Source organism: Theobroma cacao, chromosome 3 (assembly GCF_053813885.1).
Source record: "Theobroma cacao isolate CCN51 chromosome 3, ASM5381388v1, whole genome shotgun sequence".
Taxonomy (NCBI): domain Eukaryota; kingdom Viridiplantae; phylum Streptophyta; class Magnoliopsida; order Malvales; family Malvaceae; genus Theobroma; species Theobroma cacao.
Genome location: NC_142641.1, coordinates 578,536 through 599,189, shown reverse-complemented (window position 1 = coordinate 599,189; position 20,654 = coordinate 578,536). Strand labels below are relative to the sequence as shown.

The 20,654-nt window shown below is 35.1% G+C and overlaps 1 protein-coding gene and 1 pseudogene across 1 annotated transcript; one reads left to right on the top strand and one right to left on the bottom strand.

Annotated features, from left to right (window-relative positions):
• The first annotated feature begins 4,115 nt into the window (after positions 1 to 4,115).
• LOC148763422 (putative disease resistance RPP13-like protein 1) lies at positions 4,116 to 13,213 on the top strand (annotated as a pseudogene).
• A 2,065-nt stretch (positions 13,214 to 15,278) lies between these two features.
• On the bottom strand, positions 15,279 to 20,654 carry LOC18603876 (putative cyclic nucleotide-gated ion channel 16). Its single transcript, XM_018116852.2, has 6 exons — positions 20,217 to 20,654; positions 18,828 to 19,040; positions 18,352 to 18,668; positions 17,564 to 17,675; positions 16,366 to 16,602; positions 15,279 to 16,046 (listed from the first exon to the last, which is right to left on the bottom strand). Exons 1-6 carry the CDS (start codon positions 20,652 to 20,654, stop codon positions 15,279 to 15,281), a joined length of 2,085 nt encoding a protein of 694 aa, XP_017972341.2.

Genomic DNA, 20,654 nt, shown 5'->3' with positions numbered 1-20,654 from the left:
GCCTTTTGTTCAAATTAAAAAAAAAATAGAGGGCAATTAAGACTATAATTAGGGGAGAAATAGCTGGACGGTGGCAATAGCACATCCTACCCAAAGAGCAATAATTGGCTCACATTGACAAGAGCGTTTTTAACAAAACAATATTTCTTAAAAGACTTTAGTGCTCGATGTAGGCTCCACCATTAAAGTAGATTATTATATAAATTGAATTAAATAATAAAAGATAATCTTTTTTCAATTTCATAAGTTTTAATATTTTATGGATTTGAAAATTCAAAATCAATATTTTTTATTAAAAATTTGATTTCTTATTGATTAAATGTTTTTTTGAAAATTAAAAAAATCGTTGGGTCATTATATATAAGGATATTTTTAAAAAAAACCCTTATAGATAAGATGTTTTCAAAAATAACTTTTTTTATACTTTTAATTATTTTTAAATAAGTTGAACAAAATTACTCTTAATGAAATTATACGTCATAATATTACACAATATTACACATTATATAAAAAAATATGTTGCATGTTATAGTTAAGTTGTTGCATGTCATGTATAAAAACATGTGACACATCATGATTAAGTTGTTACACGTCATGTACAAAATATATGACACGTCATGATTAAGTTGTTACACGTCATGTACAAAAATATATGACACGTCATGGTTGGGTTGTTACACGACATAGTTAGGTTGTTACACTTGTTACAAACCATATACAAAAACATATAACACGCTATGATTAGGTTGTTACACGTTATATATAAAAATATATGATACGCCATAGTTAGGTTGTTACACGTTATATTGGAAAAAAAATATTGTTGTTATACGTCATATTCAAAAATATTTTGTTACACTTTAATGCCTAAATTGTTGTTGTTACTTACGAACCAAAACTTAAAATCTTTTAAACTCTCTTTATTTATTTTTTGATTTTTTTTGACAATTTGACGCCGATTAAAATATTTCTAACATGTTTTTATAAATCAAAACACAAATTTTATTATCTAAAACACTATTTCGACTAAAAATCGAAATTTTTTTTTGAAAAACTATATTTATAAATTTCAAAATTTTGAGTTTATTGGTGTTTAGGTCCCAAATTGATCTAATTAAAAATTATTTAAATATCTATGATCATTTTTACTATTTTTATTTTATCCAAAATATCTAAAAATTAAATTCCTCAAATAGCTATCTACTCAAACACAACAAAATTATCGTTTGGTGTAAAAAAAAAAATCTAAAAATATGGGAGAGAGAAATCGAGAACATAGCAGATGAATACCGAAGAGAAAAATCGATATAATTAGAGAAAATGGAACGGTGAAAGAGATAAATCGGAAGTACAAATGAAAAAAAATTGTGATGAATTGTTTAATTTATTTGAAATAGTTTCAAGGATATTTTTATCAATTTATGACTACTAAAAACAGTTAAATTTATTTTGATTATTATTTTTGAATTGTTCTTATTAAAAAAGGTTATTTTTTATAATTTTTTTTATGTATATATATATGTATATGCATGTTACTAATAATAAATTGATGAAATATTGTTTCTTGATGAAGAATAACCATGAATCATTTCTCTTGGTACCTGCGTGGGAAATAAGAGAGGGGACAGCAACAGCCAGGTATCGATCGTGGCAGAATTGAAACAAAAAGTACGTGTTTCCCAGCATTTGGGATGGAGTTTTGGGCAACTGGGTGTCACTGTCAGGTCCTTTATCTTCGCCGTGAACCAAATATCTGATGGGCAACCTTTTCCTTTTTTTTTTTAATCTCATTATCAAATTGTTAATCCATAGTTGGTGCTATAATTAATTACATAAATTGGGATTTCTTTTCCCTTTCAGGTAAGAAGAAGATAGATAGAGAGAGAAAAGAAATGGAAATTTTAATCTAATCTATTTTTATATTATTGTATCGTGTTAAAGTGTCATTATGATTTATTAAAAACATAAAATAATTAATATCGTTCTTGTTAATATTAATTATTTTATTTTTTGTGAAATAATCATATATCTCTATTTGGATTCATTTAGATAATTTTTGTGGATTGTTTATTATTTTCTTAGAACTAATATCTCCATCCAATTAATTGATCAAATTATTATCCATAGACTAACATGATGCCCTAGCAATTGTAATTATACTTGTTAGGCAAACCCTAATTTTGATATAATTAAATGAAAGAGCTGATTTTTTTTTGAAGCACGTGCAATACTTTAACCCTTTGGTTTTTCCTTGGTCTTATCATAATGCATGGGAACTTGTTGCCACTTGGACAATCCTTGTAGTATATTCTTTTGGTATAAAAGTAAACAAAGATTTTATTAATTTTTTAACTTTATCCTTCCAGAGAAGGTTGGAGGTTGTATCTGGACCAACATCATTGGAAAATTCAGAGCATAAATTAGTCCATATGGAGCTTCATCTTCAAAGCCATGGCTTGACTCTCGTGCTTCACTTGAGTCACTCTGTACCTGTCACCGGTTGGAGGGTTTAATTTTCCAACACAAGTTCTCTTCCATTCATTTATATCTCTGTTTTAGTTAAATTCCGAAGTTTGTCGATTCCATTAATATCTGAAAGTAGAAAGATTTTCTATTTAAAAAATTGAAATTGAAATTTTTCCAAAAAATTAAAAAATAAATCTCATTATTAGTAATTCCTGAAAAAAAAAATTTAATAACATGTATCGTGTATGATTTTTTCGTTTCGGTCCGTCTAAAATCATTGATTTTAATTAAGTCAATATACATGTTTTTTTCATTAATTTTGTGTAATTGAAAGTAAGAAGAAGAAGGGAATGAAACAGAATTTTGCATATGATTTTTGTTTTTCATGACTGCGTCTTGACTTTTTGCAAACTTTAATTAAAATTCTAAATTGCCGAAAGGAATTAGGGAATGAGAGAAAAACATTCAGTATTAAATTATAAAATAAAAAATTTTAAATATTATAATTATTAATAGAATCAAAGATTATATGATATAAATATAAAATAAATTAAAATTAACGTAAAATATCTTTTCAGAGATAATTTACACCAAATCCCAATGATGAGAATCCAAATGGTACATGTACATAGTGATATTATGCGTGCATGCCAACTAATTATCGATTTGTCGTGGGACCTAATTCTGCTAACTAGTCACTGGAGTAAAAAAGAAAGAAAAACAAAGAGACAGTTTGTTTTACATATCTTGCTCATCTCCAATATTGAGATATGACAAAGGTGTTACCGGGTAAGCAAGGTAAGTACAAAGGCCATGGCCAGCGGTCACCTGCTGGCTGGGCTGTCATTAGTGGACATCATATGTATTTGTCAAAGCATGATGAGCATCTTCCAATTCCGTCAGGAGGACATCAAAAGGTCATAATTATTGTAGGATAAAAACAAAGCCTTCCAGTTGCAGATAATAGCAGATAAGATTTTCTGGCCTCCAATGCTTGTTGGTGACCCAAAGTGTATTCGTTTTCTTCAACTTTAGGTTTGTTGTCCAAAAGCATTAATAGGTTTTAAAATCCAAATCTCATGAAGTATAAACTCCTCTAATTTTATATTAATTTAGAACATTTAATCTCATAAGGAATTAAAATTGACATTGAAAATTGAAATGATGGGGAGATTTTTTTTTTTTTTAATGAAATTAGGGGAGAAACAGCCAGTCACTGCCAACAGCAACATCTTACCCAAAGAGGCAATAATTGGCTCACATTGATAAGAGATTTTGTTAAAAAAAAAATGTCACCAAAATATCAAAGACTTTGGTACTGTTCATTGTAGGATTTAGCACAATGAACTACTGGCTTCTGCATCTAAATGAAGGGATTGGTTGGTGAGATCTTTAGATAATCTATGAAGGTTGCATCTAGATTAACTTCATTGGAAAATTCAAAGTCTAGATGGTCCGAGGAGCTTCATTGGAAGTACGGCAGAATTTTGAGACCAAAATGTCTAAACAAACGTTTTCCTAGAGAAAAATGGTAGGCACGTGACTCCCCCTTCCTTCAATAACAACTTCTTTAGTTTTCCTTCACGTTTCGATGGTGGCCCTTTGACTTTTACAAACTTTAATTAGAAATTCTAAATTAGCGAGAGGAAATTACTAGCAAAACAAGGTTCGTACAGAGCCATGGCCAGCAGACACCTGCTAGCTTAGGCTGTCATAATTGAACATCATGTTGATTGTCACAGCTGTTTTGTTTTTTCTTTTGACATTTTTACAACTCATTTTGATGAGAATCCCATGTGAATGCACAAAGAACTTTCCAACCGAATCAGATTCAGAAAACATTTTCAAACAAGCTGCTAACCCTTCAACGTTCACAGAGCAAAACTTCAGCCGTTTTCCCCTATTTCAATATCCTACTCTTGGATTTTCTCTATCTCATAATTCCTTTGTTAAAGACGTTGATCATGGCTTTCACTGGAGAGGCTGCGCTATCTGCTTTCTTTGAGGAGTTGCTCCGCAAGTTTATCTCTTCCGAGTTCAAGCTTGTCACTGAGAAGCGGGTTCGCAAGGAGATTATGAACTAGGAAACGATATTGAGGACTATCCATGCAGTGCTTGCTGACGCGGAGGAGAAGAAAATGAAGAACCAGGCTGTGAAGATTTGGCTGGCTGACCTCCAAGACTTGGCTTATGACGTGGATGACATCTTGGACAAGTTTGCGACTGAAGCTTTGAGGCGTAAGTTGATGAAAGTGTTAGAAGATAACCCCTGCATGGACACGTGCAAGCCTTTTGTACAACATGATCTACATACTTCTAGCTGTCAATATTTTGATATTCATGTGTTGTTTTCATTTTGAAAGAACACCTGTAAGCGGTTTGTAACAGGTGTCATCTACACTATCATTTTGTAATGTATATATGATCACTGTGTGATCATCATGTGATATAAGATGAATACTCTGCTTCTGTCCAGCAGCCTACTAGTTCACTCTTTACTTCTTTCTTTCTCAATTCATACGTTTTTACCATGACATTAACATGGTATCAGAGCTCCTCTCGATTCCTGTAAGACCTTAGATAACCTTCTTCAATACTCATGTGTTTTTAGTAGTTCTCCTTTAACCTCTTATCTCAAGAATTAATTCCCTATTATAATGACAACTCCAAACATAACTCATCAGCCTCCACCAGTCTTCGATGGCTTCAATTATGGAGTTTGGGCCGTGAAAATGAAGACTTACTTGAAAGGTTATAACCTGTGGAATGCAGTAGAACAAGATGCTGAACCACAAACACCAAGGGAGAATGCTCCTGCTGCTCAAGTTAAGCAATATGAAGAGGAAGTTGCAAAGAAGTTTAGAGCTCTTTCATTCATTTAGTCTGCTGTCTCTGGGGATATTTTCAGCAGAATCATGGAGTGTGAAACTGCCAAGGCAGCTTGGACAAAGCTACAGGAAGAATATGTTGGCACCTCTAGAACAAGGCATATGCAGGCACAGAACTTGAGAAGGCACTTTGACATGATGTGAATGAAAGAGAGTCAGTCTGTAAAAGAATATATAGACCAGATTCTTAAGCTTACTAACCAGATAAAGTTGTTTGGTGAAGAGCTTAAAGAAGTTCGAGTAGCTGAGAAGATTCTCAATAGTGTACTAGGAAAGTTTGAACCTACAATAGCTTCCTTGCTACAATCAAAGGACTTCCCTGACATTTCAATTACAGAAATTGTCAGTGCCTTGCAAGCTGCAGAATTGAGGATATCAGTAAGAGATGAAGCTCTTGGGGAGAAAGCCTTTCTTGCTAAAGGCAAAGGTAAAGCAAAAGTTGAGGCTTTTACCAAGAAAAATTACAAAGACAAAGACAAGAAGACTGCTCAATCTGGTCAATCTTCAAACAAGAAAAACAAGTTCAAGCCATGTTCCTTCTGTAAGAAAAGAAATCATACTGATGACTACTGCTGGTTTAGGCCAAATGCAAAGTGCAAGATATGTAGTCAATCAGGACACATTGATAAAGTGTGCAGAAACAGAACAATTGAAGATAAACCTGCATACACAATTGAAAGCTCAAAATTAGCTGAAGAGGTTTTGTTTATGGCTCAGTTAGATTCTGAAAGTGATCGTGGTAACTGTGAATGGCATCTTGATAGTGGCAGCTCACGGCATATTGCACTCTCTGAAGCTGTGTTTGTTGATCTTGATAAGAACCATCGATCAAGAGTCAGAATAGGGAATGGTGGTTACCTACAAGCATATGGTATAGGGAAGGTTCGAATTCCAAGCTCAACTGGACACAGGTACATATCTGATGTTTTGTTTATTCCTTCTTTTGCACAAAACATTCTGAGTGTTGGACAATTGTTAGAAAATGGTTATGTTCTGTTGTTCAAAGATAAAGCTTGCAGAATTTATAACCCTTCAGGTGCATATCTGATGACTATACCAATGAGAAATAGATGTTTTCCTATTAAACCTGAGCATATATGCTTGCAAGTTGAAGAACAATCTGTTTCATTGATTGATCTGTGGCACAGAAGACTTGGTCACTGCAATTACAGGACCTTGGAACAAGTCAGCAACTCAGGGATGCTTGATAAGCTTCCAAAATTATCTAATAATGCTTCAATATGCAGTGTATGTCAGCTTGGTTAGATTTCAAGGAAACCTTTTCCTTTGAGCAGTACCAGCAGAACCAAGTCAAAGCTTGAACTTATCCACTCTGATATTGGTGGACCTCTAAGTGAGGAATCACTAAATGGTAGTAAGTTTTATCTTTTGTTTATTGATGATATGACCAGATGGAGTTGGATTTTCTTTATGAAAGTCAAGTCAGAAGTCTTTACTTTGTTCAAAAACTTCAAAACCAGAGTTGAACTTGAAACTGGTCACAAAATCAAAACCTTGAGGACTGATAATGGTGGTGAATATACCTCTAATGAATTCACTCAGTTTCTCAATCAACAAGGGATAGCTCATCAACTTACTGCTCCATACACTCCTCAACAGAAAGGAGTCAGTGAAAGGAAAAACAGGACAGTCATGGACATGAGCAGATGTCTATTATATCAGAAAAGGATGCCTCAGAAGTTTTAGGCAGAAGCAGCAAAGACTGCTGTATATTTGTAGAATTTGTTGCCAACCCATGCCTTGAATAATCAAATCCTTTTTGAAGCATGGTATGGTTTCATGCCCTCAATTGCCCATTTGAAAGTCTTTGGGTGTGTATGTTATGTGCACATACCAGATATCTTGAGAAACAAATTGAGTGAAAAAGCTGAATCATGAGTATTTGTTGGCTATAGTACTCAAGCTAAGGCATACAGAATTTATTTGCCAAGTAAAAATAAAGTTGTTGTGAGTCGAGATGTAGTGTTTGATGAAGCTTCCAGCTGGAACTGGAATGAACCTCAGCCACCACTATCATCTCCAAGTCAGCATGATCAAACTTCTGCTTCTGATGCTCAACTTGAAATTCAAGAAGATGAGAGTATAGATGATCTGCCAGTTAGGGGAACCAAATCTCTTGAAGACATATATCAGAACAGCTTGGTGACTATTGAAAAACCTAGCTGCTATACTGAAGCTTGTAAGGATCCTGTTTGGTTTAAAGCTATGCAGTAAAAACTTCAAATGATCCAAAAAAATGGCACCTGGTCTTTGGTTGACAGACTTGCAGATAGAAATATTATTGGTGTCAAATGGATATTCAAGAAGAAATTAAATCCTGATGGTTCCCTCAACAGATGCAAAGCTCGGTTAGTAGCCAAGGGCTACAGTCAGCTAGCTGGTGTTGATTATGGAGAAACGTTTGCTCCAGTAGCTAGGTATGACACAATCAGATTATTGTTAGCTCTGGCTGTTGCACTTAAGTGGAATGTCTATCATTTAGACATAAAATATGCATTTTTCAATGGCATCTTAGAAGAGGAAATTTATATTGACCAACCTAAAGGGTTTGAACTCTTGTCAGGAGAAAACAAGGTATATAAGCTCCACAAGGCCTTATGTGGATTGAAGCAAGCACCAAGGAGATGGTACAGCAGAATCAATGACCACTTCATTCATCGAGGCTTTGTTAAAAGTCAGAATGAAGCCACATTGTATACTCTTGAATTAGGTAACAAATTGCTATTGATAGTGTCATTGTATGTGGATGATTTGTTAGTTACTGGAAATTGTGAACAAGCTTTGCAGAATTTTAAATCCCAGATGCAAACAGAATTTGAAATGTCAGACTTGGGACTTATGAGATATTTTCTTGGACTTGAAGTTCATCATTTGAGAACTGGTATTTGGTTGTCTCAGTAAAATTATATCTCCAAGGTTCTCAAGAAATTTTAGATGTCAGATTGCAAGTCTGTGTCAACTCCTTCTGCTGCAAACAAAAAACTTTGTGCAGACTCTGGTAACCAACTTGAAGACCCTTCTGCATATAGAAGATTAATTGGGTGTTTGCTTTATATCTGTGCTTCAAGACCAGATATACAATTCTTAGTGGCATTTCTCTCTCGATTTATGCAAGCACCAACTGATCAGCATATGATTGCTGCCAAAAGAATTATGAGATATTTGAAGAAAACAGAATATTATGGGATACATTACACCAAGATAGCAGACTTTGCATTATGTGGATATATTGATTCTGATTTTGCAGGAAGTAGTGAAGATGCAAAGAGCACATCAGGTTATTTGTTTACACTTGGTAATGGTCCTTTCTCTTGAAATTCACATAAACAATCTGTAGTAGCTCAATCTTCAGCAAAATCTGAATATGTTGCTACTGCTGAAGCTACAAATCAAGCTCTTTGGTTGAGGAAGTTGCTTGTGGACATCAAATTTGAGCAAAAGTTCCTACAAATTTGTTTATTGACAATAAGTCTGCCATTGCTATTGCTAAAAATTCTGTCTGGCATGGCAAGACTAAGCACATAAATGTGAAATATCATTCCATCAGAAATGCAGTAGAAAAGAATGAGATAAATGTTCAATGCTGCCCTTCAGAGCTATAACTCGCTGATATTCTAACCAAGCCTCTTCAAAAGTCAAGATTTGAAGCTTTCAGAACTAAACTAAATCTCTTCATTGCAAGTGTCAAGGGGGAGTGTTAGAAGATAACCCCTACATGGACACTTGCAAGCCTTTTGTACAGCATGATCTACATACTTCTAGCTATCAATATTTTGATATTAATGTGTTGTTTTCATTCTGAAAGAACACCTGTAAGCGGTTTGTAACAGGTGTCATCTACACTATCATTTTGTAATGTATATATGATCACTGTGTGATCATCATGTGATATAAGATGAATACTCTGCTTCTGTCCAGCAGCCTACTAGTTCACTCTTTACTTCTTTCTTTCTCAATTCATACGTTTTTACCATGACATTAATAGAAAGAACATCAAGCCAGCTCAAGTAAGGCACAAAAATTTCTTACTAGTTGACATCCAAGTTCAATCATGTTTAACTTTAAGATGTGTTCAACATTAAAGAGATTACAGGAAGATTGGAAGGTTTAGCAACACGAAAGGCTAACTTGCAACTGCGAGGGAATGGTGTTGGAAGGCCCGTGGCAATACCAAAAAGGTTGCTTAGCACTTCTCTAGTGAATGAAGCTAAAGTACGAGGGAGAGATAAAGACAAGAAGGCAATACTTGATTTACTTTTGAGGAAGGATGGCCTTGATAATGGCGTTTCTGTGATTCCCATCGTCGGCATGGGAGGGATTGGCAAGACAACCCTTGCTCAGCTTGTCTACAATGATGATAGCATAAGAGGTTACTTTGATCTCAAAGCATGGGTATGTGTTTCAGAGGAATTTGACGTTATTAAGATTACAAAAATAATTCTACAATCGGTCAGATCCCTATCTTGTGATATAAATGACTTGAATTTGCTTCAAGTCAGTCTAAAGGAGAAGTTGTCAAGCAAGAAATTTTTACTTGTTTTGGATGATGTTTGGAATAAGAACTACATTGATTGGATGACGCTTCGATTTCCTTTTGATGCAAGGACTCCAGGAAGCAAAATATTCGTAACAACATGTAATTATAATGTTTCATCAATTATGAGAACTGTTACAGATTACACATTACAAACCTTGTTAGATCATGATTCTCTTTGTATGCTTGCTCATCATGCATTAGATAAAGGAGATTTTACAGAACATCCAGACTTAAAAGAGATTGGCTTGGAAATTGTGAAGAAGTGTGGTGGTTTGCCTTTGGCAACTAAAACTATTGGAGGAGTATTGCACACTAGGACAAATCATGATGCATGGAAAGATAAATTAGAGAGTGATATTTGGAATCTACCTGAAGGAAAAAGTAACTAATTCCAGCTCTATGGTTGAGTTACTATTATCTTCCTTCACAATTAAAGCGGTGCTTTGCTTGTTGCTCTTTAGTCTCTAAAGATTATGAATTAAGGAGGAGGAAATAGTCTTACTATGGATGGCAGAAGGTTTTCTAGATGGAGAAAACACTAAAAGGAAAATTGAAGATTTGGGTAGCAAGTATTTTGAAAATCTAGTATCGAGGTCATTTTTTCAAGCATCTAGCAAGAATAAATCTCAATTTGTAATGCAAGACTTGATTAATGATCTAGCTTAGTTTGTTGTAGGAGAACTAAATTCTAAAAAGGAGTGACATGATGTCATGAGACGTCCAATTAGTAACACTCGTCATTGATGATTATGACGAAATCAGAAAGTTTAAGACCTTTTTTGAAGCAAAGTCTCTACGGACCTACCTACCCTTTCATATGATGACAAGGTGTTATGCAGGCTTCCTAAGTAATAACGTTCTTAATGATATACTATCGAGATTGAAATGCTTAAGGGTGCTCTCTTTGAAAAGGTACTACATCACAGAAATTCCTTCTTATATTAGAAATTTGAAGCATTTACGCTACCTAGATTTCTCTTGTACTATGATAAAAGATCTCCTTAATTCAATATGTACTCTCTATAATTTAGAGACTCTTTTATTAAGATTTTGTAAGAAATTAGAGAAATTACCCTTTAAAATAGGAATTTTAGACAATCTATACTTTCTAGATATTACTGGTGCATATTCAATAAACGAAATGCCAAGTGGAATTGGTAAATTAACAAATCTTTGAGTGTTGTCTAATTTTATTGTGGATCAAGACAATGGATTGAATATAAGAGAGATGCAGAATTTATCGAATCTCAAAGGTCAAATTTCAATTTGTGAATTGCATAATGTGGATGAAGCTCAATATGCATGCGAAGCTAAGCTATCTAGCAAGTCAAACCTCAATAACTTAGAGTTGAAGTGGAGTCAAGATTTCAATGAAAATTTAAGAAATAAAGAAGTTGAGGGAGAAGTGTTGAATTTGCTTCAACCTCGTGAAGAGCTTAAAGAGCTTGCCATAAAGTATTATGCTGGAATAACATTTTCAATTTGGGTGGAAGATGTTTCACTAAAAAATTTGCAATTTTTAAATCTTGAAGATTGTCAAAGTTGCATATTACTACCACCAATTGGGAAATTACCATTTTTAAAGCATCTCTTCATTAAGGGGATGAAAAGTGCGATTAGTCTTGGCAATGAGTTTCATGGAGAGAATTGGCCAAATGGATTGCCTCATTAGAGACCTTGTGTTTTAAAGATATGTTAGAATCGAAAGAATGGAAACTTTGTGAAGTTGATGAACAAGCTAAGAAGTTCTGTTGCCTCCAAGAACTTTTTATTGAGAATTGTCCAAAATTGGTTGGAACTTTGCCTAATGGCCTTCATTATTTGAAGAAACTTGCAATTCATAAATGCCAAGAATTGGTAATTTCAATTTCAAATCTTCCAATGTTATGCGAATTTGAAATTGATGGATGCAAAAAAATAATGCTCGGGAGTTATGATGATCTTTGGTCAATTAAAAAAAATCATTCTTTCAAACATTTTAAAGTTTGCATGTGTTACAAGAGAAATGATGATGGTAGAGTTGATCATAGTAAAAAATCTCCGAATCAATGGTTGTGAGGAGTTGACATCTTTGTGGCAATCAAAGTGGGGGTGGTTGGCACCTTTGAGATCTCTTCATAACTTAGAGTTTCAAAATTATCCCCAAGTTGTGTGTATAGGGGCAGCAAAAGAGGAGGCAAAAGAAGAGCTTTTGCAATTAGAAATACCATGCAACATTAAACATGTGAGATTAGAAGGATTTCAAGGGTTAGAGAGATTATCAAAATCCTCGCACAACCTTACATGTCTTACAGAGTTGGAGATTGTAAAGTGCCCAAATTTGGTTTCACTTTCGGTGGACAACTTGCCTCCAAATCTTAGAACTTTGAACATTCACAATTGTGAGAATTTGCAATATTTACTCGATGACATTGAGAATATCGATTTCAGTAGCACATCCCTTCTTGAATCTCTTCAAGTTAGTGCATGTGAAGCTCTAAAGTCATTATCATCGAGTGGTCAGTTACCCGTGGGGCTTAAATTGTTGAACATTTATCTATACCCAGAGCTTGCAGTTTTAGCACAAAAAATTGGAGATAATACTTGTCTTGAATCTCTTTCACTCTGGGATTGTAGAAATATTAAATATTTACTCAAAGGACTGGACAAGCTCAGTTGTCTTCAACAAATTAAATTTCAAGATTGTCCAAATCTGATTAGTTTCCCAAAGAGTGGGTTGCCTAGCGCCAACCTCAAAACTTTGTGGCTTTGTGGGTGTGAAAAGCTCGAAGCTCTGCCCAACCTCCACTCTCTTCAACAGTTGTTCATACTGGCATGTCCAAGGGTGCAATATTCCATTAGAGAATGGGGTTTCCTTACCAACCTAACATCACTTTTAATGTGTGAACCCAAGATTTGTGTGAGGCAATCATGGAGTGGGGATTGCATAGACTCGCCTCTCTTACAACCCTCCACATTGATGGTAGAAAATGTATATATGTGGTGTCATTTCCTCAGGAGGAGATCGGAATGAAACTGCCCTCTTCTCTCATAGATCTTTCTATCAAAAATCTAAAAAATGTAAAAAAGTTTATCCTCCAATGGCTTTCAAAACCTCACCTCTCTTCAATATTTGAATATCCAGAATTGCCCAAAGCTCAAATCCCTTCCCAGAAAAAATATGCTTCCCTCACTTTTGTATCTAGATATTAGGAGGTGTCCAATGCTAGGGGAAAGGTGCAAAAAGGATAAAGGAAAACAATGGTCCAACATTGCCCACATACCTCTCGTATGTTTTAATGGTAGATTCATCTACGAATGACCAAGAAGAAGAATCAGAACATATCGACTCAGGTATTTTAATTATGGAATTAATTACTATTTTAACTAATTTCTTTATGTGCAAATATATCTACACAACCATTACATTGGCGAGTATTGAAATTTCTTGCAGTTAATTGTGACAGATAAATAGAACATGTAATCATACCGTAAATCCCATTTTGTGATTCCCTTGTTTATTTCTTTTAGTATGAAATATTCTCTACGGAATTTTAATGTGGGGATGTTTTTGTAAGTCCATTCATATCTCTCTCTCAGCATTTCTCAATTTGGGGAATTGGCCTTTTTACAGTTTTGGTTCTCAATATATGCCAGCAAACAGTCTGCCTTATGATTTTGCTACATGATGCTTACATAATTCAATTAATGTATGGTCTCAGGATAGGAATGAAAGTGAAATTCCAGTAATAGATGAGAGTACGAAGCCCGGACACAAGGGTGGTATGGACTTGCACCATCATGCAATCGAGTTAGACATCGAGTCCTGGCCTGTTGAACATTCTATGGAGCAGCAGGATGAAGATCGTCCTGTAAAATGCCAAATGCCAGCATATTCTTCCATCAATGTACGTTACCGTGTTCATCTTTTAGAACAGTGGTTTAGGTGTGATAATTCGTGACTAGGAAAGGTTGGTGCTAGGTGGTTTTTCTGCGAGCGCAATGATAGTAACAGATCCTTTGGTTATTGAAGCCATTGCTGCGAACAGAGCACTAGAATTTGCTAAGAATATGTAATTCACCTCACATGTAAGCTGTTCGAAGGTGATGCTCTCCGGGTGGTTAAACAGATCAAGTCAACAGCTACAAATTTGTTTTCGAGCTTTAGGTTGATTAGAATTTAAAATTTTATTTGACTAATAATTTAGTTTGTGTACAATATTGAGTAATTATACTATTTTAAACTTGTTATTTCAAATTGAGTCTTAATGTTATTTTACTTTGGACTTTTATACTAGTAAGTCTGTAACCAAGTTAGGAGAGTAAATAGTGCTTTACTCTCTGTGAAGGTGGAGTTAGAGTGAGGTTTGAGTAAGAGTTCTTGTGAAACTATTGAGAGAGGGTGCATAGGAGATCTTTGGTTTGGTTTAGGAAATTATTGAAAAAGATTTTATTATACTTTAATTTCTCAAAAGTAGAAAAACTATTTCATTGTGTGGACTTTCTTTATTGTTTGTTTGTCAATTTTCATAATATTTGTTAGTGTGACAAATTAAAGTTACTTATCAACTTGCCAGAAAAAGGTATTACTATTTCAGAAAATATTTATTCGGCATAGCGTTCTTCTAATTTCATTAAAGACTTTGTTTCTTGTGATTGTAATTTGTAATTGGTTTTAAATTTTTAATGAATCTTTTTTATCTTAAATTAATTTTCCAATCCAACTTAAAACATTATTTTTAAGCCAACTTAAAACTTCCTATTTATGAATTGATTGTCCCATTGGTTAATCGGTATATTTCACTCTAAACATATCTAATAAATTATTATATATTACACAATGTGAGATAAATAATTGAGACAAAAATAGTGAAACTAGCTAGCAGCATTTCTATTCCTTATACGTATATGTGCATTTTATTATTTTTCTCTTTAGAATTGGGAGAGTTTTTAGAATGAAATTCACAAAATGGTATTTGAAAACGATTAAATAAAAATTGAAACTGAATGTAAAAATTAATAAATATATTAATAAAATTCAATAAATCAAATGCATATACAGAATTATACAGAATCCAATGCTTTTTGGTGACCCAAAATTTCTTTTTCTTTTTCTTCAACTGTAAGTTTGTTGTCTAATTTTCACCAATCCAAAAGCATTAATAGTAGTATTTATTTAATTCCCCTAAGTTAAAAAATATGCATATTTTAATTAATGAAAGGACTTTTTCACATGATATTTCCGGTGATGACCCACAACCTCACATCTTTTTCAATTTCATCCAATTAAACTGCTGCTGGGAGATGGAAATCCTTCTTTTGTTTTATTTGTGGTTCAGTAAATGATTATTTTTAACAAGATGTTTGCTAGATCGTGTGTATGGTACTTAACTATCATGGTCTGCAGAGAAATCAGGCTCCACAGGCTTAAACATTTTGGGCAATTTTAAGCTAGAGTCGTCAGGGTCAATCCTAGTTATCTTCTTGGTTCCTTTTCTAGTGTTTTTAGCAAATTTAGAAGCCAGAATTGTGGCACCAAGATGCTGGGAGTTGTTTGCATTATCAGCTGATGCAGCACCACCATCATCATATTCTGCAGCAGCTGATCCCTCACCGTAGCCATCTTCATTGTCTTGCATGTAGTACAAGTTCTCCTGCTTTGCCAGCTCCATTGCCTGCTTCTTCCTCTTGAACCTTCTCCAAGCAGCTTGTATAAAGCAAGCTCCCCAAGTCCTCCATTGGTGGGAATAGTACCTGAAAGCATGTTGCAGTGTCTTGCTATGGAGGCGCTTGAATTGTTTGGCTACAAATTTGAGGTCCCTGGAGCGGAGAGCAAAGGCCTCAACTTCAGTCAGGGACTTGACTGTTCTGGTTGATAATGGAAGGTTTAACTCAGAGGTAGAGGCTGGAACCAAGGCCCATGTCAGCAACTCTTCACCACAAAAGTCACCAGGTCCCAGGGTAATGGAATTGAAAAATCCTGCTCTACCGCCATTGGTTGTAGAGCTTTCTAATCTGCCTCTAATGATGAAAAGCATCTCATTCACAGGATCACCTTCCCGGACCAAGTACATGTCGTTGGTGTTCAAGGAAGGGACAAGGCGTTCGCATATGGCATCGAGGAGCTGATCATCCATTTGAGCAAAAAAAGGAACCTGGAATGAAACAGCTACTAGTTAGTCCTATGGTATGTAACAAAACTATCATAGGACTAAACATTATGTTATGTTCATAATGTTTAATGAGGATACTGAAGATGAATTTATGATCTGAGCAGCTTGAGATGTAATTTCTCAAAAAACTTGTTGACAATTTTACCTCAATATATATTTTGACAATACTCATTCTGTCTGATGTCTAGAAATTTTACTTGCATTAACAGTACTGTATCCAAGCAGGCAGTGACTAAACATTGCCTTTTGAATCTTTTAGGCACTGGTTACATGACAAGGATACCACACAACAAAGACTTACTCGGCGAACAAGGGCAAGACAGAGATGCCTTTGAATTTGACGCCTGAGATCCAAGGGTAGGGACTTCAATATGGCTTCTTCATCAACACCTCTTGTGGCAATCCATTTATATTGAACAAACCGGCGAACACGGTCCTGCAAATCTGGTGGCAATTGCCTGTGTCTCATCCACTCTTCAGTATCTCTTCGTCTGACCCTCCACTCTTCTATTCTTGCTGATGTAGATTGAAGATAGGTCTGTGACAAAGCAAAAGTTCATTGAAGTAAGAGAACTATCAGTACTTCATATTCACTTTACCATGTTCAGTCAGTATCATGAATTAATTCAATGTTTTCAGAATGAAGGATGATATCTGATACTACTTTTTTTTTAATTTTCTACTTGAACAATCTGGAATGACAAGAATGACTAACCTGTCTAGCTTACCATAGAAGGCAAGTTATTCAAGAACTAAGTTAGAAATGGTGGTCATTTGGCTACTCATAGAGGAAAGATATTAACTAATATGTTGGTACAGACCAGAGCACAAACTATTCCACGGTGAAATAGACAAGAATTTGCTGTGATTCATAAGGTTTCGTATATATGGATATTCTAACAATGACAAAATTAGTCTGGAATATGAGGATTATCGGTCAAGTAATCCGAATCATCTTGAACTTAGCTGCATCTCATAATATAGAAGGGAATTCAGGAAGAGATGTTTTAAAATGCTTATAGCAACTCATTTGGTAGGAACTTCATGTACCCTCCTCTTCCTTGAACTTCCCAATATCTAACTGGAATTTATTTCTTGAGGCCATTTGTTCCATATCCTCAAACAGATCAAGGACAATTGTATTGTCTTTAACTGGTCTTATTCTCACCATAGTGCCTATGAATCAAAGATAGGAACAAGGCAAGGAAGTGGGGAGGACAAACCAAGTCAGCTAGCAGGTCACAAGAATAAAGCTATTGAAGATTTAGAAAAGCCCCCTGCCAAATCCAAAGAGAAAACAAGAAAAAAGAAACACAAGTTGTTTTCTTTTTCTTTTGGGTGTGTGTGTGTGTAAGCATCTACACATGGTGTTTTTCCTGAAACATTTCAATAGCAACTCGCATTTTGCCCTCAAACAACTAAACCGAAAGGCGGATAAAAAGCAATGCAGAAACTGATATTCATGTACAAGTTTATATTGTGAAAAGAGGGATATATACCTGCATGTTGCCTATGAGATGTGAGAAGAAAACTAGACCAATGATACAAATAAGAATGCAAAATAATGTTTCTCCACTAAGTGTACTAGTCACAATATTTTGTCCATATGAACTGCATATAACAAAAAATGTTGAGAAAAAAAGTGTTAGCACTAATACCAGAAAGTGAAATTTCAATATCTAACGCTACATAAAAGATGCAAACCAGAAAGGCAGATATATATATATATATATATAGAGAGAGAGAGAGAGAGAGAGAGTGTGTGTGAAATGTTGAAGCTGAACAATGATGCATAAGCAAATTTCTAGAAACCCATCATTTCTACTGTATATTGTTAACTGAATTAAGTGAAAATGATGCAGCATTATACTCAGACAAAAAGTAGAAGAATTCGAGAACTATGTTGCATCATACCCATTCAAGACAACTCATGATCAACAAGAACTTTTAACTATGCTAAGGGAGTAATTATTAATTTTTGTAGTAACTAATTTTAACTTGTTACAAAGCAACTAGGACTTCAATGATTATGTTTACTGACATAATGCAAAGTATTTGTCAGATGAGTGAGTATGAGCAGTTCATTTCTTTCAAGTTTCTGCACATGTTTGCGTTGGAATGCAGTCTAATCTTGGGATTGCAAAGATAATCACTCCTAATTTCTTAAAAACTAAACCTTGTATCTTCAGCATGCTGTTTTGACCTTCCATTTTTTATTTGGTCTGTCAAAACCAGTTGTTCAATAGGAAGATGTTAACAAAAAGGAGGAATCAAAGTGGATGCATACCTCAAATTTTTTAAACCCCACCAAAGGCAATAAAAATATTTATCAAGGAAATCTGCTGAAGCAACATCGTTGGTGAAAGCATCAGAAAACATCCCAAACTGAAAATCGTTGTTGTCATCATTCTTAGCATCGCAACTAGTGATCACACGAGTAACCTTGAGCCAAAAGTTACGTTCGGGCTTTCCTATGGTGCTACAATCAAGGAATAAAGGATTACATGATGGTGAGTGGGTAGCATTCATCTCCTTAGCACATTCCATTCTCCAGCACTGGTACTGCCGTTGAATAGACAACACATACCATGAAGATCCTAAGACCTGCACTGACAATTTAAAACAATGACAGATAACAACAACAAAGGGGTCAGCAGGAGTCCTTCACGGTAACAGTATCAGGTGTTCCCACCAGCTTCTAGCATCAGATAACAGCAGGATGATAAAGCAATAGGGGATGAAAATGGGGAGATGAGAACTCACATGGCTAGCCAGCATAGACAGAAGTAGATTGTATGCTGCACCTGACCAAGCAGTCTTAGCCACAACGCCAGTAGTTTTAATTATCCGCTGGTTCAGAGGAAACATGATGAAGAATCGAGGAACATATTGAATGAGAACAATGAAAGAAAGCGTGTGGTTAGCATGAGCAGCCGATGGACTTTTTGCTGCTGGAATTATGAACCAAATGACAATCTGGCAAGCAACATAATAAAATATCAATGCCTCCATGTGAATTATACGTATGGCTCATAAAGAGTGCAAGTGTTGAAGCAATTTCCATTTGTAATTTTGCAATTTCTCTATCTGCAGTGGAACTTCGGAATCCATGCCTCTTAAACTAATTAAGCCACTAGAGATTGGCTGTCATATGTAACATATGTCTGAACCACTAACTATAGAACTCTCAGAACTGAAACCAAACTTCAGATTTACTGTTATGGGATGTTCCATGGAATTGGAAACAGGATCTATCATGGCCATGAACATAGAAGCTTATACATTTGTAAATACCCCATATTGTTGCTTATCCAATTCGAAGTTTTGAACAACAATTGTTTATTTATATGCATTAATTGGAGGCTTGATCATTATTTTGAATTCCCAATGGAAGCATCCCATGGAAATTTTTTCTCTTTACCAAATAGATATATTAATGTCACAAAACGATACAGAAGTTCAATAAAAAACACACACAAAAGAAGAATTCAATTACTACTATATATATAGCATCGTAAAAACAACCACACACAAATAAACAAAAGAAAAAAGCATCCCATCAAAGAGAAGAATTCAGTTACTACTATGCTTTCATACTAGCTGATATACGAGGACGGTGGAAGAAGGGGTTCTAATACATCACATACTTAAAGACATTAACATGACAACAGACATTCACTAACAAGCCTTGCTACTTTGACATTCTTTTCACAGAAAACAGTTGCATCGATTGTTAGCCTGAAGCCCTTGTTTGTTTCTGCATATATATATATATATAAGACTAGTTCAGATGCTAGAATAGAAGAAATGCTAAGTCGAAGCATATACAGACACATTATGAGCTAAATGCTGAGTTGCAACCGATAAACAAGTGTTCTAAGGAGATGGCGTTGTAGCTTTTTTTAATGTTTTGGTTTTTGTTTTCACGTTTAGGTGGTTTTGTCAGTTTGTTGTTGAATATGCATAGAATTTTGTTCTTGCTTTGCTAACTGTTTTGCTAATTTTGTAATCTCTCGATTGCTTAATAAATTTCTTCACTAGGCAAAAATAACAAATGTTATAGAACTATTAATCAAGAAACTTAAAAGAGATAAAAGAAAAAGGAACATATTATATACATGAACATATGATTGTGATTAATGGGTGAGAAACCTGTGGGAGAGGGAGCGCAGCAGCAAGATCAATGGCAAAACTTGACTTCAAGTAGCGGATGGCGATGGCCCTGGGATCCATCACCAGCTCTCCCTTCCCGAAAACCCTGGAATTGGGTGCCACGAAAGCCGTTCTAAATTTTAAGATGATGTGCATGAGGAAGAACAAGTCTGCCACCGTACGGAAGAACGTGACAATGATTCCTAGGCCTAAATCGATACTCATGCAGGCAGGGCCAGCGATGACTGGCAGGTAAAAATAGAGAGGGTCCAAAAACAAGGCTATGAGGCATGTCACGAGGATGATGTAGTTCCATTTGGTCACGATTTGGCTTCCCGGATCGAGGATTTGATCCCACCACGGAACTTCGCGGCGTAGAGAGAAGGTCTTAGGGAGGTGGCGGAAGCGGGAGGAGGCGTACAAATGGAGATTGTTCAT

Excerpts from the sequence above, each read along its gene's own strand:
- LOC18603876 (XM_018116852.2), bottom strand. The coding sequence starts at position 20,654 with ATGAACAATCTCCATTTGTACGCCTCCTCCCGCTTCCGCCACCTCCCT. Across the intron at positions 18,669-18,827 it reads TGTCTATGCTGGCTAGCCAT|GTCTTAGGATCTTCATGGTA; the intron begins GTGAGTTCTCAT and ends TTGTCAGTGCAG. Across the intron at positions 16,047-16,365 it reads GTCTTGCCCTTGTTCGCCGA|GTTCCTTTTTTTGCTCAAAT; the intron begins GTAAGTCTTTGT and ends GTTTCATTCCAG.